Raw genomic sequence first — 24,149 nt, 5'->3', positions numbered from 1 at the left:
CCGCGTGGTTGGTCCCCGGCCCAACATTGACCAATGAGATCATGTGTGGATTTATCTCGTGCCATATTGCGAGAAGACGCATTGATACAAGCCGCGTGATTGGTTCCCGGCGCAACATTGACCAATGAGATCATGTGTGGATTTATCTCGTGAGCTGATTGGCTGCGCATCATGGAAGCCTCACCCAGCAACTTCCATTCCACCCTTTCCTTTGTTCTTCCTTTCCGCCATTTTCTATGCTATTGACTGACTGCGCGAAAACCTCTCGTGTTCACAATGCTGCCAAAATGCTGTGCTGATGTGAAAGCTTCCTTCGAAGCACCCAAAAGGAAGTGGAAGGTGATGACAATCAGGAAAAAAAATAAAAGAAAATTTGGGATATGGTCAAAGACGGACGGCAGAAGTAAGACTGTTGTGGCACACCATTATGGAGGGAATGAATCCATTGTGCACTACATAAAGAAGGATGTGGTAAACTATACGTAAAACCGCACCAATAACTTACAAAAAGGAATCAAAACGTGGTGACTGCAAATTAAGAGGATTGTTCGAATGGAAGCTGCGTTAGCTTTGTGGATTTCGGATTGCAGAAAAACAGCCTAGTGACTATGATGAAGTGCTGACAAACTTCAAGCTGCAAGGAACTATTCACCCCCTCAAGCACGAGGCTTTCATCAAGCAAAGGTTGGTTTGAAAAATTTCTCAAGTGTTACGGCCTCAGAAGTGTGTCTCTGTATGGTGAGGCTTCCTCCAGCAACAACGATGCTGCTCACGTTATCTGGAGGAAGAATTTGCACAAGACCTTGATGACAATATGGTACGAGCTGTCGAGTTTAGCAATTGTGTTGACGGGGTCAAGTTCTTGTACAGGGGGACTAAGAAGCAGAAGGAAAAACAAAGACAACAACTCCCCAGAACTATGTTTTTCCAAAGATAAAAACCTGTTACACAGTCAGTACCTCCAGCAGCATTCTCCAAGTGAGGAATGTAAATTACACATGTACTGCAAAAAAAAATATTGCGTAGCACAAGGTTTTATAATTAAGAGATTGAACTTTAATGTAATGTAATTTTTGTCTCAAGTTTGCAAAGTATAAATACTGTACTGTTGACATTTTAAACATTCTGCTACCCTCATACACGTGCGCGCGCACACACACACACACACACCACACACACACACACACACACTTCTACTTATTCTTCTTTTCCTTTCGGGTTGTCCTGTATGCCACAGCTAACCCAGCCTATCCCTAACCCTAAACCTCAAATCTGAGTCATATCCGATCCATTTTATAATCCAGAATGTTCTTCTCTTCCTGTCGGCTTGTCCCGTTAGGGGTCGCCACAGTGTGTCATCTTTTTCCATCTTAGCTTATCTCCTGCATCTTTCTCTCAAACACCAACTGCTCTTATGTCTTCCCTCACAACATCCTTCAACCTTATATTTGGTCTTCCTCTCGCTCTTTTGCCTGCCAGCCCCATCCTCAGCATCCTTCTACCTATGAACTCACTGTCTTGCCTCTGGACATGTCCAAACCATCGAAGTCTGCTCTCTTGAACCTTGTCTCCACAAACCCAATTTTGGCTGTCCCTATAACAAGCTAATTTTCTAATCCTATCCAACCTGCTCACTCCTAGCAAGAACCTCAACATCTTAATTTCTGACACCTCCAGCTCTGCTTCCTGTTGTCTTTTCACACACATACTTGGTCTACAACTGAGATCCGTTCCCACAGTAGTGCCTTAACTTGAATTTCGACGGATTCCACCATTAGTCAAAATTTAATGTGTGCTGGGATTGGCTTCAGCATTCCCATGACCATCGTGAGGATAAGCGGCTCAGAAATCGAGAGGTGTTGGTACTTCATTTAAAACACTAAAATACATGAAAGTAAAAAATTATAATAATATTAGCTTCATTTACAATTCGGGAAGGGAGGCTGGGATGGTGAACAATGTAGGGAAACTGCATGCGCTCAGCTATTGCTAAGCAAGAAAGTGCAAGTAGCCGTTGCTAGTGGTAAATTCCTCCTCGGCGTCCTCTCCTTTCTGCTCTTTCAAAGTTAGGAAAAGACACCGTGCCTTTTCCCTTAATGGCACGAGGCTGATATTAAGGCTACATTGATTCGGATCCTCAATCCATATTTTAAGTCATCTTTCCATCTCGGCAACGATCGAAGAATGCTGCTGTTTGTTGTTTTTTGTTTTTTTCACAAAAAAGTTGCTTCGTGATCACTGTATCCCTCACAGGGACGAAACCCTTCACTTGCGCTAAAATACGGCTTTTTCCTTAATAATAATCGCCACGGTCATCCGACTGAAGCCCAAATCTTTATGTCCGTCATGTCCATTGGTGTTAATCCTTTCTGGGGTTTTGTTTTTTGTTTTTTTTAAATGATGTTAAGCTTCGGTTCCAAAGTAAAAAAAAAAAAAAAAACAGCTTTCTTCTTTTGGGCCATAATCTGAAAATAGGTGGGCAAAAAGGGCAATTAAACTCCCAGCGCACAAACACACATAAGACAGATGCATGAGTTAAGTGGAAACACAATTCCATTCAACCTCATCAGCCAGCCTCTCCATTACCACAGCAAACAGAAAGGGGCTTACAGCTAACCCCTGATGCAGTCCCACTTCCATCTTAAATTCTTCTGTCACATCTACAGCACACCTCACCACTGTTCTACTGCCCTTATACATGTCCTGTACTATTCTGACATATTCCTCTGCCTTCACCAGACTGACGCATGCAGTTTCACAGTTCCTCTCTTGGTATTCTGTCTTTCTCCAAATCCACGACAATGTAGCTCCTTTTGACCTTCTCTGTACTTTTCCACTAGCATCCTCTAGGCAAATAATACATCTGTGGTACTTTTTCTAGGCATGAAACCATACTGTTCGCTTTCCCCTAACTTGTGTGGCTCATCAGCTTTATTCCTCTATCATTCAAACAGCTCTGCACATCGCCTTTGTTCTTAAAAATGGGAACGAGCACACTTTTCCTCCATTCTTCAGGCATCTTCTTGCCCGCTAGTATTCTGTTGAATAAGTTGGTCAAAAACTCCACACCCACCTCACCAAATTGCTTCCATATCTCATGAGGACCAACTGCATTTCCATTTTTCATTCTCTTTCGTGCCTTTCTAACTTCCCCCTTACTAGACCTTGCCACTTCCTGGTCCATCACACTTACCTCTTCTACTTTTTCCTCGCTCTCATTTTCTTCATTCATCAACTTTTCAAATTATTCTTTCCATCGATTTATCATACTACTGGCACCAGTCAACACATTTCCATCTCTATCCTTCGTCACCCTTCCCATCTCTATCCCTCTGTCTGGCCAAATTGTAGAGATCTTTCTCCTTTTGTGTCCAATCTAGTGTACATGTCATATGCCTCCTGTTTAGCCTTTGCCACCTCTACCTTTGCCCTACATCACATCTCAATGTATTTCCTTCCTCCCCTTTTCTATCGGAAGACACCCCAAGTGCTCTCCTGACTGTCTCTCTGATCACCTTGGCTGTAGTAGTCCAGTCTTCCGGGAGCTCCTCTTGTCCATTGAGAACCTGTCTCACCTCTTTCCGAAAGGCCACACAACATTCTACCTTTCTAAGCTTCAACAGCATGGTTCTCTGCTCTACCTTTGTCTTCTTAATCTTCCTTCCCACCACGAGGGTCATCCTCCAGACCGCCATTCTATGCTGTTGAGCTACACTCTCCCCTACCACTCCCTTACAGTCATTAACATCGTTCAGATTACATCATCTGCACAAAATATAATCCACCAGGGTGCTTCTACCTCCACTCTTGTAGGTCACTCTATGTTCCTGAGTCTTCTGGAAAAAAATGTTTACTACTACCTTTTCTATCCATTATGCAATGCCCACCACAATCTGTCAATCAACGTTCCTTTCCTGGATGCTATACTTACTCATCACTTCTTCACCGCCCCTGTTTCCTTCACCAACATTTCCATTCCAATCTGCACAAATCACAACTCTCTCAGTCTGGGATGATGAGAACCACTTCATCTAGTTCTTTCCAGAATTTGTCTTTCAACTCTCGGTCACATCCTACCTATGGGGCATAGCCACTAATCACATGATACATAAAACCCTCAATTTCAAATTTCAGCCTCATCACTCGATCTGATACTCTTTTCACCGCCAAGACATTCTCAACCAGCTCTTCATATACATAAATAACACCTACTCCATTTCTCTTCCTATCGACTCCATGGTAAAGTAATTCAAACATTGCTCGTAAACCTCTAGCCTTACTACCTTTCCACCTGCTCTCTTGGATGCACAATATATATAATTTTTTTCCTAATCATGTCAACCAACTCCTGAGCTTTTCCTGTCATAGTCCCAAAATTCAAAGGCCCTACACTCAGTTGTAGACTCTTAATTCCTCTTCTTCTTTTGCTGATGAATCTACTTACCTCCTCTTCTTTGTCTTCGACCCACGGTAGCTGAGTTTCAGTAATTTCATTCAAAAAGTTTAACCTTCATAGATTTAGGGCACACAATTTAATCAATTTCAAGGATTTGGTTATTTTCACATAATTTGGGCTTGTAGCTCAACCAACGGAACACAAAATGTAAAAAAACAGCCCAAATTTTTTGAGTCATAAATTTTTACCAATAATGGATTAAACTCAAATTACTTGGACAGGTTTCCCCACATGTCATGGAATTGCTTCAGTTTGGTTCAACTGTCTCAATCAGGTTGAATACGGGGATGACTGCAGACTTGACAATTGGCCAAAAGACCATCACTGATACCCTCCATAGGATGGGTAAACCACAAAGGTTCATAGCTAAGGAGGCTGAATGTTCATAAGTGCTGTGTGGAAGCATATCAATGGAAAGTCTAGTGTCAAAATGTGGCAGGAGATTTGCCAGTAAAAGAGACGACAACGGGGTTCAGCAGATTCTGAGACTGGAATGACGTGGGAGTCTACAACTTTCAGGTTCCTTGGGTCAAGCCACTTCTGAGCCTGAGTCAACGTAAGATGCATCTCAACCGTGCCAAGGAGAAGAAGGACAGGACTGTTTGACAGTTGTCCAAAGTCCTCTTTGCCTATGAAAGTGTACCTTTCAACTGGGAGTCAAGGTCTGAGTGTTTGGAGGAAGACTGGTGAAGAGCAGAATCCCAGCTGCTTGGGGTCAGTCATGTCTGTCATGATTTGGGTGCAATATTCAGTGCAGGTGTTGGTAAACTGTTTTCTTAAATCCGAGATCACAGTAACAGTCAACCAGAATGTTTAAGAGGCCTTTATGATTCCTTCTGCTGAGGATCTGTATGGAGATACAGAATTTAATCTTCCAGCAGGACCTGGCCTGTCGATACCGCCATAAATCCTAAATCTGGTTTGACACCCTTCCCATCAAGGAACTTGACTGGCCAGGCCAACTCATCAGATCTAACCCCACTGAGAATCTATGGAGTATTATCAAGATGAAAATGAAGGGCACCAGATTCAAAACAAAGAACTGACAACATGCATCAAGAAAATCTAGGCTTCCTTAACTCCCAGACAATGCCACAGTCTGATTGCCTCAATGCCCTGGCCCATTGAGGCAGTGATTATTAAATAAGAGATTCCCAAGAAACTAAGATTAAAACTGTTTTGATTTTTTAATGCAGGGGGCACAAGCCAGTGCAATCTGTAGGCCAGTCCCAAGTCCGGATATATGCAGATCGTTGCGTCAGGAAGGGCATAAAACTGTACCAAACAAATATGAGCGTTCATCCAAATAATACCATACCGGATCAGTAGTGGCCCGGTTTAACAATGCCCGCCCCCGGCACCGTTAACCTGCAGGGTGTCAGCTACTGTGGGTCGAAGACAAAGAAGAGGAGGTAAGTAGATTCGTCAACAAAAGAAGAAGAGGAATTCAAAGAGCCTACAACTGATTGTAGGGACTTTGAATGTTGGGACTATGACAGGAAAAGCTCAGGAGTTGGTTGACACGATTTGGAAAAAAGTTCTATATATTGTGCATCCAAGAGAGCAGGTGGAAAGTTAGTAAGGCTAGAAGTTTAGGAGCAGGGTTGAAATTATTTTACCATGGGGTAGACGGAGAGAGAAATAATAAATAACTAAATAAGATGATCAGAATAAAGTTGATGAGCCAAATAATGAAGTTATGGTAAAGAGTAGTGGAGGCTAAACTCAGGACAGAAATCTCTGGGAGCAACACATTATAGTTTCATGCCTAGAAAAAGTACCACAGATGTGGTGTGGAAAAGTACAGAGAAGGTCAGAAGGAGCTACATTGCATTGCATACGTATACCAAAGTCAGTAACCTTATATAAACCTGATTATTTTTCATATCTTTGTATTACATATATATATCGGGGTTAGCAACCTTAAGAACCCAATTATTGTTATACTTTTGTATTCACATCTTATTTCTGATATAAAGACAGAGACAGGATGCAGCTGTCAGGTCACACCTAATGTTTTTCAAGATGGTTGCAGCATCAAGTTACTGAACAGGAAGCCCGTCACACTCGAATGACCACGCAGGATGCGGCAAGCAGAAATAGATTTCAACTATTTTTCCAGTGGACTTTTAGCAGAAAATAAGATGCTTTGAAACAGCTTTGTGAAAAGAATATAACCTGTGTATGGCTGTCACTCTCAGACAAGGCAACACATGATGAGCAACCAACTAAAACAAGCCCGAGAATGCATGAGAGAATTTTATTCACAAGAATGTTGATACATTTATGCTATTGTTCAAAACTAGGGTGAAACCGAACGAGAGTTGGGGTTATATTTTTTCAAGATTAATTTAGTAATTAAAGGGAGAATGAAAAAAATTGAGTAAAGCTAAAGAGGGGCGTGACAAGTCAAGCCAGGAATGGCAAATGGGGCCTGATAGGATGAACCAAGGGAGGCCCTTCCCACTAGGCGTAGATTCAGCCAACATTTTCCAGAATGTTCCACCAAAAAGCTATAAAAACCTTGGATACGGAAGTTTGGGGCTTTTTGTTCAGTTTTCGCTGACAAAGAGACAAGGTCTTTCTATAGGTGTAATAGTCGTGTGGCAAGCTGGCGGGGAGAAGGAATTTGGCAACTTGGAGTGCTTAAATTGACGACTCTTTTTGAGATTGGGCTCAAGTAAAACTACTATAATAAGGTAATGGCAGGATAATACCAGCGATATTACGTGGTTACCTATGAAGGGCAAGTTGGCTTGACAATTTATCCGTAATCCCGAAAACCCTTATTATTAAATTAGGCTTCGAGCTATACAGGACTTGATCAACCCTAACAGGCTTTGAATCTCACTTCATTTATATTGCTTTTTGCTATTTTTATCATTTATTTTATCCTTCTTACCATCAGTTTTATCATTTTAACCATTTTTCTTTTATTGATTTATGTTCAAATAACATTGAATTTTGCCTTAACATCGCAACCATACCTTGCGTCTGACGGGGATAACTGTATAATGAATGTTATCTGAACAATTTTTATCATTTTAACCATTTTTACTTTTATTGATTTATGTTCAATTAACATTGAATTTTGCCTTAACATTGCAACCATACCTCGCGTCTGGCGGGAATGACTGTAGAATTAATGTTATCTGAACAATTTTTATCATTTTATTAAATTCTTAGAATTTCCATCTTCATCTATCTTTGCCAGTCTTATATTGAATTCTCATTATTACCATTCTACCTCATTAAAGATTGAACGTCATCGACTAACATAATTTAGTCGTAAAAATTCTATTCTATTAGTCACTCATTGATAATCTCCGGTTTAAGATAAAACAAATCCGTACTATCCTAATGAGGATTGTTAAATTTACTAGGTCAATGACAAGTGCAATCGATTCATAAGACATGGAGCTGCTGTAAAAGCAGAGCGAGCACTTTGTCACCTTGTTACTCGGAAAGGTTACTCGACAAGGCGGACGAGTAACAGTGGTGAGGCCACCCATGATGTACGGATTACAGACGGTGACATGAAGAGACAACAGGAACTACAGCTGGAGGTGGCAGAAATTATGTTGAGGTTCATTCTAGGAGTGTGCAGATTGGATAGGATTAGAAATGAGCTCATCAGAGGGACAGCCAAAGTTGGATGTTTTGGAGACAAGGTTCAAGAGAGGTGACTTCAATGTTTTGGACTGGTTCAGAGGAGATAGAGTGTGTATATTGGTGTAAGGGTGCTGAGCATGGAGCTGCCAGGCAAAAGAGCAAGAAGACGACCAAAGAGAAGGCTGATGGATGTTGTGAGGGAAGACATAAGGGCAGTTGGTGTTAGAGAGGAAGATGTAGGAGATGTGCTTACATGGAAAAAGATGACGTGCTGTGGCGACCCCTAAAGGGAGAAGCCGAAGGGAAAAGATTATGTGTGTGCAAAAAAATACTGTGGCATTCAGTGAGGTCATCAATTTAGTGAAAAACAAGTGTGAATCAGATTCCCCCCATTTAAGGATTAAGTGAGCACCTGTTGAACATGCATTTCTTCTTGAAAGCCTGAGGAAAATGGGCCGTTCAACATCTTGTTCAGAAGAACATCATAATTGGATTAAAAGTTTTATTGGAGAGGGGAAACCTTCTAAAGAGGTGCAAAAAATTATAGGCTGTTCCGCTAAGGTTGATCAAAGACAATGTGGTGTTACCTGTAAGTACTGACAGTGAGAAGATGTCTGTGTGAAGCTAATTTATTCACAAGAATCCTGTACAAAGTCCCTCTGTTTAAAAAAAAAAAAAAAAAAAAGCCATGACCAGAATAGGCTACAATTTGCCAAAAAACAATCAACTGGCTTCAAGTTAAATGGAGGAACATTTTCTGGACTGATGATAGTAAAAGAAATTTTTTTTTTTTTTAGCTCCAAGGGCCACAGACAGTTCGTGAGACAACCCCCAAACTCTGATTTCAAGCCATAGTGCAGACAGTGAGGCATGGTGGTGCAACCATCATGATATGGGCATTTCTCACCCATTATATTGTTGCGCCTATTTATCGCTTTCCAGGGATCATGGATTGGTTTGCATATGTCAAAATACGTGAAAAGATCATGTTGCCTTACGCTGAAGAGGACACACTACAAAACATATAAGGTCTTGTTTCCAAGCTGACAAAGTTCATGTCATGGAGTGGCCAGCCCAATCCACAGAGCTTTATCCAATTGAGAACTTGTGGAGTGACATCAAAAAATGTTTCTGTAACAAAACCAAGAAATGTAAATGAATTGTGGAATGTCATTATGGAATCTTGGAGGGAACTCACAGATGAAAGGCGCCACAAGTTGGTTGACCGCTTGCCACACAGATGTGAAGCAGTAACAAAAAAAAAAAAAAATGGGGTCATACAACTAAATATTAGTTTAGTGATTCAAAGGATTGGTAAATTCTATAAACAAAAGTTTTTACAAAATACTGAGAGTTTTTGATGTATATTGAAGATATATTGTCCTAAAAAATTTGCAATCTGACAGACAAAACATGGCAAAATATTATACTGAGACCATGCAAGAGCAATGGAGAAGCAAAAATAACCACACAAAAATCAAAATAGCGGGACAGTGAAGGCACTACCGTCATGTAGCAGAGAATTACTGCATCTGTACTCTGTGATAAGTTGCAGGGACTCATTCCAGACATGCATCAGGGGACTCTCAATGTCTCAATTGTTCAATGATTTATGCTATTCATGATATTGCGCTTCACTTATGTCATACAGACTAAATCGTAACACATTTTTTTCCTTTCAACACGTCACTTTTTTCCTGTATTCAAACCACAACTGACAACTTGAAATTAAAATAAAAAGGTTATATGATTACCTTTTGGAAGAGCTGCGGCGGCGCGTCAACTTGACCTTCAATTTTCTTTGTTATGTCTGAAAAATAGATTGGAACAAGTCACTACTAGAACGACTGCTAAATACTGGAAAGCTAAACTGTCACGGCTGACATAACCTGATTATGTAATTAGACACTTCAAATTTGTACTGTATCGCGTACGCATTGACAGATACAGTGCCACCAGCAACACCCCCTCCCCTGCACCAAAACTTAATAAACTGGATTTTTCCATGTCACCCTACTGGGCAAGACAGCCACAAGAATGCTTAGTTTAAGTCACCCAGCCCTTACACTAATTACACTAATACCTTCCCCAATAAGCCTGGACTTCCAGTCATCAGACCCCCATTGGTGTGAAGGCTCAAGATACTGAGCAAAAGTTTGAAAAAGCCACTGGTCATAGCATGCCAGGATACAGTTCAAATAACCATTTGCTCCTTTGAAATACATGCACTTGATCCAATTGGAACGTTGCTGAAAGGCAGACGACATCCACTGGTGATTGAGAGCTACTGCAAACCTGTGGATGAGCACAGTCTGATATTTTATTAACTATATTCCAAATGTATGCATTGGTGTCTGTGTCATTGTGTAAGCTTTGCAGGTCCAGCTGCAAGACTTTGAGAACTTCATGGAAGTACTTTATACTAATTTATTTTATATTATACCCCTTTTTCATGGGTAAATTGTTTGCCAAAATTCAAGGTCAATGAATGTGGTGTTCTCCAGTTCCCCCATTTCTCTGACACACATCCTGGGTATTTATTCTGTGACTCCTGTCACCTCTGGGCTTTAATTCACTCTGGCTTTTGGTTCTCTTCCTGCTGGTTATCACAACCTCCAGCTGTGGCTGGAAAAATGTTTGCCACCCCTTAAATCTATCCCTCCCCTTTTCTTTGTACGAACACATTTCAGCCAGTGGGAGCCTGGGATGGAGACTTGGCTTCTCAGCCTATGTGGGTCGCCTCAAGGCAATCAGAACAGCTGCTAAAGTATTTGCTTTGCTTCCAGTCAATGTTGAAGTTCCAGAAAATACCCGCAAGTCTGAAAAGACAGGAAGGAAATGGGCCACATTCTCCCACAGGCGCGGAAAGAACAACTTCCCTTTTTCTTCTCCCACCTGTTTTTTTCTTCTATTAAACTTGCCTTGTTTTATCCTGAGAAAATGAAAAAGACCACCCCAAAACCAACCTATACATAGTCATGAATACAGCACAGCAATGAATACAGCACAGCAATCATTGGCAGAATGTACAAGATGAATGCCTTATGATTTTGGGGAAAATTATCTTCCCACAAACCTCGACTGCGGTCACTCTTGCTTTGACATGCGGCGACCTTCATTTATATATCCCTAATTTCTTTCCATGACCATTATTTGTGTTTTCTTGTTGTAGTTAGATCAATCTGTGTTTTTTACCTGTAGTTTTCCCTGTAGATTTCATTAAATGCTCTAAAAAAATTCCACAACCTGTATTGATTGTTTTTGAACTACAGCAATAGCAGCTTTCTACATGTGACTGAAGTTTTTTTGTCCCTTTTCCTAAAATTTACACATAAAAAGACACGTGCTGCCCCGTTTTTAGACAAAGATAGGTTCATTATAAAAATGGAAATTGAACTCAACCGGAAGTATCGTAGATGTTCACTTCCGGCATATTCTTTGTCCAAAATTAATTACATTCATCCATTTTCTGAACCGCTCATCATCACGAGCGTCCTGGAAGTGCTGGAGCCAATTCCAGCCAACTTCACGAGGCAGGGTACACCCGGAACTGGTTGCCAGCCAATCGCGGTGGACATATAAACAATCATTGGCACTCACATTCACACACAAACACACATGTAATCTTCAATTAACCTACCATGCAAGTTTTTGGGATGTCGGAGAAAACCTGAGTGACCGCAGAAAACCCAAACAGGCACGGGAAGAACATACAGGCAGGGCTGGGATTAGAACCCCGGACCTCAGAACTGAGAGGCAGAGGCTGTAACAGTCATTCACCATGCCACCAATGAATTACGTTTTTAGCCAAAATCAATATAGGCCAGAGTAGTTTGGCAAAAGAAAACAAAACACATTGTAATCACAGAACAAAACAACAATAAATGCATGTCAATAGAAATGTTATATTACACTATTCCTGAAAAACATTTCAGTTTCTACAGTAGATCAGTGATCAGTACCAATTAAGATGAGGCACATTAGTGTGGTACAAGGAATCACCATTTAGCAACATTTCTCTTCATGGATTCAAAAATACAAATTTTTGGACATTAATTTACCCTTCTTTGAGCCATGACCTTATCGTGGTGGAGTGGTTTGTGTATTCCTGTGATCCTCGGAACTAAATTATTTGGGGTTTTATGCCCCAGGCAGAGTCATCCATGGCAAAAAAAGGAACAAACAAAGAACGGCTAAAACATGACTTATGATGAATAAAGTGACAATCTCATTTTCCTTCGACTGGACGGTGGACGACAAAGTGCTTCAGAGTTCTGAAGACCGGGTTCAAATCTGGCTTCGGAAGTGTCCTCCCAGTGTCTAGGGTTTTCTCCTGGTAGTTTGATTTCCTCCTTACATCCCAAAAACATGAATGGTAGGTTAATTGAAGACTAAATCATCTGTAGGAGTGAATCTGACTCCAACTGGTTGTTTATATCTGCCCTGCCATTGGCTAGGGGCTGTTCCGGGTGCACCCCAGCTCTTCACCTAGAGTTAGCTGGGATGGGCTCCAGCACCTGATCTGCAATCAAGATTGGACATCTGCAGAGTGAGTACAAATAAGTTCTTGCTGTATAGGGCTCGCTGAATCTCAGACTCATTAGGTTTCTACTGAAGTCTTCAGGCTTCTTCATTCTCGCGCAGGCACCAACTGCGCTCATGTCACTGTGGCTATTCAGTGGAGTTTGTCTCTATACTTGAGTCAAGTTTTGGAAATGCACTGCAGTTTCCCTCCATGACGGGCGGTGTCGCTATGGGTGGTATTGGCTAGGATGCCACCAGGTGGCGTTTCCTCTACATTTTTTGGTCCATTTGGAATAGACTTACTTTCATTTTTGTAACAGGGAGCAAAGCAATAATAATGGCAACTGTGAACCAATGTCTGCGTGAACTAATGGACCAAGCTGAACCCATGATATGTTTAATTATGCTGCAAAATTGATAAAGAAGGAGGTGGTGGCCTAAGTGGTATGTGAAAGTGACACCACAGTATCTGACTAAAATGGACCAATCACGAGAGAGAATAAGCGCTGGATTCTGCGCAGCAACGTTTGCCATATGCACGTCAAGTGACAGGCAGGGGCCAGGCCGCCCAGCAAAACGACTGGTGTACTGATCAACATACAACAAACAGGTTGGTTACGAGTAGCAACAGCACGTAAAGGGAGCTGTGAAGGAAAACCCTGAGACAACAGGCAGTAACTTCACTGCCAACTTCCACAGGGCAGGGCTCAAGGTATCATATTCTACCGTTTAAAGGCTTTGAAAGAAGAAATATGAGATGCAAACCACTCATCAGTAAAAAAGAAGCTCAAGACCAGATTAACTTTTGCAAAGCAGTCCAGTGATGAGCCACAAAAGTTTTGGAACAAAGATTTATGGACTGATGAAAGCAAGATGAACCTTTAACCAATGTTTTCTTTCATCTTGTTTGGCTGTTTGGTCAAGCAGAAAGGCGGATCTTTATCCCTTCTATGCTTGAACAGTTAAACTGTGTTACAGTGGAGTTTTAAGATGCCGCTGTGGTTTCTTAGTATTTTAATGGATATTAAAATCAGAAACCATCAGTCAAACAAAATAAGGTTTCGAGAGGAGACAGAGGCAGAAAAAAGACAAAGCACAAAGCAGAATAAAATTAGCATGAACAGACCCTCATCATGGAAAATGCAAGAAGAAATGCATATGACGCAGCTTTCAAGATAAAAGCAATGGAACTGGCCGATAAAAGAAGGAAACAAAGCTGCTGAACGTAAACTTTGCATAAATGAATCGATGGTGAGGCACTGGAAACGGCAGCGGGAAGAACTAGAGCAATGTACAAAGACGAATAAAGCTTTCAGAGGTAACAAAAGCAGCTAGCCTGAACTGTGTTGCTGCCGTATCTCAGTGACTTTTACCGGTATGTTTTTTTATCCAGTCCTGTTTGTGCTGTGTTACCCCTATACTCCCGTATTGCTGTGTTACACGGGCACTGTTTGGAAAGAAAAGCTAAGGTATATTATTAAAACTTAAACTCTCTGTGCACCGTCTTTCTTTGTAAATATCTCGTTTCAATGTGGGGACATGCAGCTTATGGACAGGTGTGGCTTTTGTATGTACAAAATGTTTTTTCCTTTAAAATGTACTGGGTGAGGCTTATTATCAGGTGGATCTTATAGTCCAGAAATTATAGGAGATACTGTGCATTAAAAGGAAGGGGATGAGTATGTGTAACGCATTAAAACCCTGGGGGGCTGGACACGACTGCTCCCCCCATTACCACCCGAAACAGCCTGAATATGCGTATGTGATTCGTGAGGGAAAAAAAAGAAAAAATGTTGACCTTGAGTGGTTGTAAGAGTGTGCTGAGAGTGATTAAGAGACATGGCTACTGCAGGTCAGGCCCATCAGACAGCAAGGAATGTCTACCACAGACAGAGAGGGCCACCCTACCTCATCCTGCAGCACCAACCATGGGAATCCAGCACCAACTACATCCACCCCCAGACAAGACCGGTACGAAATCCTGACAGTATGTCGCACAGACTGCTGAGCACCCACCGCTCCCACCCCACCATGAAAAGAGGCAGCGACCATAGCAGGATGCAAGGAATGTATGGAGAAATTGCCAAGCAGCTTGGTGAAAAAAGGTCCACTGTTGGAGCAATCAATAGAAAATGGAAGAAGCTAAACATGACGGTCAACCTCAATCGGAGTGGAGCCCCATGCAAGATATCACCTCGTGGGGTCACAATGATCATTAGAAAGGTGAGGAATCAGCCCAGGACAACACGACAGGACTTGGTCAATGGCCTGAAAAGAGCTGGGACCACCGTTTCCAAGGTAATACACGAAGACACCATGGTTTGAAATCATGCATGGCATGGAAGGTTCCCCTGCTTAAACCAGCACGTCAAGGCCTGTCTTAAGTTTGCCAATGACCATTTGGATTATACAGATGAGTCATGGGAGAAAGGTTTTGGTCAGATGAGACCAAAATGAAACTTTTCAAAATTACACTAACCGTGATTGGAGGAAGACAAATGATGGGTTCCATCCCAAGAACACCATCCTGAATGTGAAGCATGGGGGTGGTATTATCTTGCTTTGGGGGTGTTTTTCTGCACACGGGACAGGATGACTGAACTGTATTAAGGAGAGGATGACCGCGGGCATATACTGTGTGATTTTCAGGAACAACCTCTTTCCCTCAGTCAGAGCATTGAAGATGGGTGTTGGCTGGGTCTTTCAACATGGCTCCGTATGAAGCATATCAAGGTTCTGGCGTGGCCTAGCCAGTCTCTAGACCTGAACCCAGTAGAAAATCTTTGGAGGTAGTTGAAACTCAGTGTTTCTCAATGACAGCCCAGAAACCTGTCTGATCTAGAGAAGATCTGTGTGGAGGAGTTGGTCAAAATTCCTCCTGCAGTGTATGCAAACCTGGTGAACAACTACAGGAAACTGTAGACCGCTGAAATTGCAAACAAAGGCTACTGTACCAAATAACATTGGTTTTCTTAGGTGTTCAAATACTTATTTGCAGCTATATTACACAAATAGTTAAAAAAAAAAAATCATATATTGTGATTTCTGGATTTTTTTTAGATTATCTCTCTCACAGTGGACCTGCACCTACATTAAAAATTTCAGACCCCTCCATGATTTCTAGGTGGAGTACTTGCAATACAGCAGGGTGTTAAATACTTTTCTTCACTGTATTTGCTGCCACAGGTGTTTTAGGTAACAAAGCAGTGTGGCTGATGTTAAGGAAACAGTCACTCACATTTAACGCGCGCGATCACGCCCGTGCGCCATCGCACTCGCAAATCTGAACAGTTGAGTACGAAAAATCACGTGTAAAATGGGGTTATAGTATAAAAAATAGATACTGAAAGACGTCGCTTATTTTGCGTAGTCTTGACATTAATTTACATGATTATTTCAAAAAGGTTGTTTCCTAAACAAGCCTGCTAAAGTATTCACCTGGAAACAGGAAATGCAAGTTAACCATACTGGGCATGTACGGAAGTGATCCCAAAAGAACATGTTCCGAGCTGCTTCACGTACTGTGAGCGCATTTACGTTGAAAGTCATCAACATAATAAGCCATGTCAAAGGAAATTCAGTTACACCCGGGGTGCTCAATGATGTTCTTAAAAATGTTCTAATGGGAATGTAATCTGAACCTTTTAATAAGCCATGTAACTTCAATGAATGACACTGATCTGACCACAGTGCAAACGTCTGATGTTGCTTACTCCGGTCAAAAGGCGCGCTCACGGCCTTAGTGTGTTTGCTCAGAGATGTAAAAAATGAGGAGGAACATTGGTTCTAATGTTAGACTAGTCTGTCCATATGTCTAAATGCGAATGGTCATTTTCCCCCGTGGTACCACATTATCTCGAAGTTGAAAACTTTTCCCCTCTACATGCTTTAGGAAGATATTATCTACTGCTATCTTTCATCAATGGATTGACAATAGATAGCGCCGTAAATTATGCGAGATTTTAACAATACATCATGATGAAATAGAACGATTTGATTATATGAATATTCAGTTTTGAAATTGAATGTGTATTGACCTCTTTAAAAATGTCTGTCTAAGTCTGTGCAGTGTCAAATTTTGATTATGGTATTAGGTCACAACAACAAACTACACAATAATAATACCAAGTACTGCTTATTTCTACCATTTTTAATAATGGTAAAGTTAACAGAAAGAGGCACATCCTCTTCCAAAGTCAAATGGAAATATTGGAATGAAATGTACACCCCAAGAATACTGCGGGAACAGTGTATATGCAAATTGAAGAATAAACTGTAATTGGGTGAGGTCATTTTTTCCATGAGTGTAATGTGTCCTCTGCAAAATGTTTAGCGAAGGCAAAATAGCAAGCAATAAACAGAGGAAAAGTGTTTACAAAATTGAACCTGGACTACCTCAAGCATCAGATTCGGTATAAAGGTAATTTGGAATGGTTTTGGAATTGTAAGACGAAGGATGGGAATTTGTATAGGGATTCTAGCCCAAAGAAGACGAATGAGCTGACACAGTTAAAGAAATCCAAACCACAGCAATTTAAAGTGCTCATGAACAATATTCTACTAGACAACATTAATGCCTCTATCCTGTCTGTTCAACAAATTCACAATCACATGACAGGCTATGTGAGTATACCAGAAAGTTAGCAATGCAAAAATATTATGCCTTTGAGTTTGTGAATTTCACTCAATCAAATAACACAAAATGACAATGTGCAAAGTTTAAAATGCACAGTTACACACCCTGATCATAAAGAGTATCAGATCGAGTGATGAGACTAAAATTTGAAATTGAGGGTGTTATGTATAATGTGGTTAGCGGCTATGCACCACAGGTAGGATGTGACCTAGAGTTGAAAGAGAAATTCTGGAAGGAACTAGATGAAGTAGTTCTGAGCATCCCAGACAGCGAGAGAGTTGTGATTGGTGCAGATTGTAATGGGACATATTGGTAAAGGAAACAGGGGCGATGAAGAAGTGATGGGTAAGTACGGCATCCAGGAAAGGAACTTTGAAGGGCAGATGGTGGTGGACTTTGCAAAAAGGATGGAGATGGCTGTAGTGAACACTTATTTCCAGAAGAGGAGGAACATATAGTGACCTACAAGAGCGGAGGTAGAACCACGCAGGTAGATTATATTTTTGTGCAGACGATGTAATCTGAAGGAGGTTACTGACTGTAAAGTAGTGGTAGGGGAGAGTGTAGCTCGACAGCATAGGATGGTAGTAGTAGTAGGATGATTCTGGTGGTGGGTAGGAAGATTAAGAAGACAAAGGTAGAGCAGAGACCATGTGGTGGAAGCTGAGAAAGGAAGAATGTCGTGCGGCCTTCCGGAAAGAGGTGAGACAGGCTCTCGATGGACAACCGAAGCTCCCGGAAGACTGGACGACGACAGCCAAGGTGATCAGAGAGACAGGCAGGAGAGTACTTGGTGGTGTCATCTGGTAGGAAAGGGGAGAAGGAGACTTGGTGGTGGAACCCCAAAATACAGGGAGTCATACAAGGAAAGAGATTAGCGAAGAAGAAGTGGGATACTGAGAGGACTGAGGAGAGGCGAAAGGAGTACATCGAGATGCGACGTAGGGCAAAGGTAGAGGTGGCAAAGGCTAAACAAGAGGCATATGAAGACATGTACACCAGGTTGGACACGAAAGAAGGAGAAAAGGATCTCTACAGGTTGGCCAGACAGAGGGATAGAGATGGGAAGGATGTGCAGCAGGTAAGGGTGATTAAGGATAGAGATGGAAATGTCTTGACTGGTGCCGGTAGTGTACTAAATAGATGGAAAGAATACTTTGAGAAGTTGATGAATGAAGAAAATGAAGAGAAGGAAGAGTTGAAGAGGCAAGAGTGAAGGACCAGGAAGTGGAAATGATTACTAAGGGGGAAGTCAGAAAGGCACTACAACGGATGAAAAATGGAAAGGCAGTTGGTCCTGATGACATACCGGTAGAGGTATGGAAGCAATTTGGAGACATGGCTGTGGAGTTTTTGACCAACTTATTCAACAGAATACTAGCGGGCGAAAAATGCCTGAAGAATGGAGGAAAAGTTGTTTCTAGTTCCCATTTTTAAGAACAAGGGGATGTTCAGAGCTGTGGAACTATAGAGGAATAAAAGTTGATGAGCCACACAATGAAGTTATGGGAAAGAGTAGTGGAGGCTAGACTCAGGACAGAAGTAAGTATCTGCGAGCAACAGTATGGTTTTCATGCCTAGAAAGAGTACACAGATGCATTATTTGCCTTGAGGATGCTCGTGGAAAAGTACAGAGAAGGTCAGAAGGAGCTACATTGTGTCTTTGTGGATCTAGAGAAAGCCTATGACAGAGTACCAAGAGAGGAACTGTGGGACTGCATGCGTAAGTCTGGTTGGCAGAGAAGTATGTTAAAATAGTACAGGACATGTATGATGGCAGCAGAACAATGGTGAGGTGTGCCTTAGGTGTGACAGAGGAATTTAAGGTGGAGGTGGGACTGCATCAGGGATCAGCTCTGAGCCCCTTCCTGTTTGCAGTGGTAATGGATAGGCTGACAGATGAGGTTAGACTGGAATCCCCTTGGACCATGATGTTCGCAGATGATATGGTCATATGCAGTGAAAGCAGGGCATGCAGAGGAACAATTGGAAAGATGGAGACATGCACTGGAAAGGAGAGGAATGAAGATTAGTCGAAGTAAAACAGAATATGTGTGCGTGAATGAGAAAAGTGGAGGGGGAAGAGTGAGGCTACAGTGAGAAGAGATAGCGAGGGTGGACGACTCAAATACTTGGGGTCAACAATACAGAGCAATGGAGAGTGTGGTCAGGAAGTGAAGAAACGGGTCCAAGCAGGTTGGAACAGCTGGCGAAAGGTGTCTGGTGTGTTATGTGACAGAAGAGTCTCTGCTAGGATGAAGGGCAAAGTTTACAAACAGTGGTGAGGCCGGCCATGATTACGGATTGAGACGGTGGCACTGAAGAAACACAGGAAGCTGAACTGGAGGTGCAGGCAGAGGAAGATGTTGAGGTTCTCGCTCTCGAGGTGACCAGGTTGGATAGGATAAAATGAGCTCATTAGAGGGACAGCCAAAGCTGGATGTTTTGGAGACAAGATTCGAGAGAGCAGACTTCGATGGTTTGGACATGTTCAGAGGCGAGAGAGTGAGTATATTGGTAGAAGGATGCTGAGGATGGCGCTCCCAGGCAAAAGAGCGAGAGGAAGACCAAGAGAAGGTTTTATGATGTGGTGAGGGAGACATGAGGGCAGTGGGGTGGGGTTCGAGATGAAGATTTCAGGATATAGCTAAGATGGCAAAAGATGAACACTCTGGTGGCGACCCCTAACGGGACAAGCCGAAAGAAAAGAAGAAGACACCCCTGATCATAGATGAGCGCACAAACACTGCACAAAAGGCTAGTCCTATATATTAAATACAGGGAGAAAAATAACTTAAATCATAAAACAGTGTGTGGCATCATCCAGCTGAGAGCATGCACCACTCAGGATGTTGTCTAGGCAATAACTCAATTTTACACCAAGCACGAATTAAATCTGCAAAATAGTGATGCTGACCTCCGATGTTGCCTCAGTAATTGTGGGAAAGCACAACAAAGTTGCATGGAATAAAAAATAGTGGTGTAGAGGAGTCCACTGAAAACACTGAAAATACTCAGCAGATAGTGTTTATGAGGTATTGGGACTCTAAAAAAATCGTACTATAAGTCAAAATAGAAATTACTTTTTACTTTAGATTATATTTGTATTATTTTGAATAAGCAGCACATTTAGTTTTTATTATTGCAGAATTACATGCAGCCTGACCAACCTCAATATATAGAACTTTGATTCATTGAAAAGAAAAATCTTTTCAGCCCATTAAGATTTGTACAAAAGTACCTATCTCCGAGACTGACTCATGACATTTCTTTTTTACAGAGGATAGCATCAAAAGCTTAAGCATACTTTTGAGGATTGGTTGTAAACACAAGGGATTGTAAGGACCGATTCATCGCAACGTGCAGTTTTATTATGATTATCCCATGCAACATTTTCACTGGCCTTTTTTAGTATAGCTATTTCACACCTGCCTGTCCTGTAGTCTCTGCCATCAACAAAGCATTGTTTTCACTTAATATGATTCAATCATGAAAAAACATTGATAATAGTGGTCTAATAAACCCACCTGATCTTTTAAACCGGTGTCCAATGCTGCGTGACCATCCGATATTATGAATGAGAGGGCTGTACATATGACACCAGAAGTCATCTGATCCATCCTGGCTCTCTTCATAGACCAGCCTGAGGCGACCTCCAATCACTTGCTCCACCAAGGCCACTCGTGTCCGGCACAGATAGTTTTTATCCACCACCTCTACCCGCATCAGCTTCTTAAAGGGGAACTGTGTGTTTTCATGAACCTATGGGGGAAAAAAAAAAAAAAAAAAAAAAAAAAAAAGTATAAAAATAAGGCACACATGAAAGTTTAAACATTAACTGGTCTTGTGCGAATTAAATATCCACAAATAGTGGAACCTCAATAGATACTTGACAGGTGCAAAATGCTAGTAAATCTATTGTTTGGATTATCCTCCATATAGTAATATAATAATGTTTGTACAATATTACTCATGTTCTTCAGTCTTTATTTTGATGGATTTTTCCTCTGTTACTCTGCTGTGTGTATTGATATGAACAATCCGCATGTATACACACACACACACACACACACACACACACACACACACGCATAACGTAAAAAGACGTACAAGTGGAAGAGAGGCTCATTAAGTCACAGAATGTGGAGATTATTAGCAGGAGGTGAGGGCCCATAACTCATGCCGGTCCACAGCACTTCCACACCACCTTGCTGAAGAAGACAAAGGCGACAGCTAAAGAAACAAATACGGATTTGTTGTGCACAAATAACTCCCATGATCGCAGAATAGGAGTGTGAACTAGTCACCGAAAGACATCAGAACCATCTTGACTTTTTACATTTATAAGTTCAGAAACAGAAAAGGAATTTGTCTCCAGTGGTTGGAGTTGCTTCAGTACAACATTGCTTATGCTATGAGATGGATCAATCAGAGCCAATGTTTCCAGATTCAAATTAGGAAAGATGAGTGATCCAATCGGGGAGTATGATCCCATTGAGGCTGTAATCCTGTGGCATAAGGACTGTGTCAAAAGCTAAAGAACAAACTTCATGAAGTACAGGAAGTCATTCAAGGAAAGAGATGAGCAAACAAGAAGTTCGACACTGAGAGGACTGAGGAGAGGCAAAAGGAAAACATTGAAATGCGACGTAGAGCAAAAGTAGAAGTGGTGTAGGGTAAACAAGAGGCATATGACATGTAGCCGAGGTTGGACACAAAAGGAGAAAAGGATCTCTACAGCAGACATGAGGATTTCGGCAAGTATGGTAACCGATCTTTCGGTTCCGTTGATTTTTGTCTTCGGAATTTTTCGGTTCCCATTGATGATGCTCATGGGAACCGGTTTTTACATGTACTTCAGAATAAAGCCTTAGCAGGCATGAGCATTTTGTCTTTTACGCTTAGCAACCGACATGTTTGACTAGCGTTTGAGTGACCCGGATATGAATAACTCGACCTTGCGCATGCTTAGCGCAGAAGCGGAAAACGGTGGTGTTTGTAAACCACACTGACAAAGCTGAGCGCTTTAATCATTAAAAATAAAGGGGTTCATGTAGGTTTGTTTTATACAGATTGTTGTATTTCGTTGAGAACTTGTTTTACATTCCACACATGGGCGAATTTTATTAAAAGCAAGCCCTGAGATCTGGGAAACTGACTTTTGGTTCCGTGTTTTCACAGGCTGGGTAACGACACGGTAAAAGAACGATCGTTTCCGTGAAATGCTCATGCCTGCTACAGGATGGCCAGAGAGAGGGATAGAGACGGGAAGGACGTGCAGCAGGTTGGGTGATTAAGGATAAAGAGGGAAAGAGGAAGACCAAAGAAGGATTATGGATCTTGTGAGGGAAGACCTGAGGGCAGTAAGATGCAGGAGATAGGCTTACATAGAAAAAGATGATCATTCACCCTGTGGTGACCCCGAATGGGACAAGCCGAAAGGAAAATAAAAATATCTAAGATCTGCCTTCAAATTGTTGTACAAGTTGTATTCCTATACTCATACACATCCGCCGACAGCAAAGAGGTTTTTGAAAGCCCGTCATGTTTCTTCCTCTGTCGTTTTTTGCTTACTGCAAATCCAAATTGTCCATACTTTTGATAGAAGCTTCACAGGGGATTTGTGTTCCTTTCATGTATTGCTCATGTGCATCTTCCATGAGCCCCTGAACACAGCACATGAAAAGTACAACAACAACAACATCTCATGGACCAATTAAGTCTGACTTGCATGAATCTAATAATTCCACAGTATCTATACAATGGATTTTAAAATGTTTAAGACTATTTAAATCGATACATTTATGGCCAGAAGACTTGCTGAGTAGTGATAGAGCCAGTTGGATCAAGGGACTATAAATCCATTTAGCGATAAAATGAATGACTCATTACATTTTCCAAATATTTGCGGAACTGCACACAGTTCCCGCCCTCTGTAAGAACTCAACTATCGGTTCTAAAAAATCCTATTTAATATTTGAAGGGAAATAATTTTTGTCTCATCGAATTATCGGCTAGTCTAATCAAATATTTTGAGAGAATCATGGCCTCATCACTCAGGAAAGAAGGTTGATTTTGAAATCATTGTTAATCCTAAAAACTTTTTTTTGTTTTTTTTTTTTTATTGGCCATTCGTAGGATACCTGTTTTCATTTCTACGGCCGAGGTCACTATTGTCGGGTTACACAGGGGGTAGTGGTATTTAGAACCCTTCCGTCTCAACCCGGTGAAGAAAACAACCCGACCAAGGTATTTAGGGGAGTGACACTGTTGTCATAATAGTCACTAAATAAAATTTTGCTGTTGGGTATTGAAAACGCTATCCGTTATTTAAATTTTTCTGTTCAAGTGGTACTTGTGGTAACCCAGAAAAACAAGTTGGATAACTACATACAAAAAACTGAATTTGAGTTCATTCGTTCATTAGGTTCTGTGTATCCACTAACTTATTTTGAAAAACAAAAAAACTGTTTTATAATGACGTGTCACCAGGAAATTTCACATGCATCAAATTAATAGGAACTGGAAACAAATTTATTATCATAATTTATCAGCATTGATGTGTAATACCATTTTTGTGCCATTGTCACGGTGGTGCGGCAGTAACATTCTTCTTCATTTTTTTACGCCGGTTGCCCTTCCTGAGGCAACCCCTCTGCATTTATTCGGAGAGCGAGCTGGAGCCTATCCAAGCTAACTTTGGGCAAAGGCAGACTACACCCTGAACTGGTCGCCAGCCAGTCATAGGGCAGATATTGACAACATCGCTGAGCTGGAATCGATCCCACGCTTGCACGTGTGTATCACTACACCCTCGGATTAAAAAAAATGGATCAAGTTACTGTGCTTTAAAAACTTTATTATTGTCATTATAAATTAACATCCGCTGTACACGCAGTGTTACTCAAACACTGGCATAGA

General features: G+C 41.4%; 1 protein-coding gene across 6 annotated transcripts in view; it reads right to left on the bottom strand.

The window, feature by feature from the left end:
• mbtd1 (mbt domain containing 1) overlaps positions 1–24,149 on the bottom strand; it is a 125,304-nt gene that overhangs the window by 54,756 nt on the left and 46,399 nt on the right. For all 6 annotated transcript variants that reach the window (XM_061809913.1, XM_061809912.1, XM_061809915.1 and 3 more), the window contains 2 exons: positions 20,756–20,990; positions 9,823–9,878 (listed from right to left, as the gene is read on the bottom strand). In XM_061809913.1, the coding sequence (XP_061665897.1) occupies positions 9,823–9,878; positions 20,756–20,990 (291 nt within the window). The remainder of the gene's footprint in view (positions 1–9,822; positions 9,879–20,755; positions 20,991–24,149) is intronic.

The sequence above is a fragment of the Syngnathoides biaculeatus genome, chromosome 22, assembly GCF_019802595.1.
Source record: "Syngnathoides biaculeatus isolate LvHL_M chromosome 22, ASM1980259v1, whole genome shotgun sequence".
Lineage (NCBI taxonomy): Eukaryota > Metazoa > Chordata > Actinopteri > Syngnathiformes > Syngnathidae > Syngnathoides > Syngnathoides biaculeatus.
Note: the sequence above shows the minus strand (reverse complement) of the source record. Positions and strands in the feature narration are given on the sequence as shown.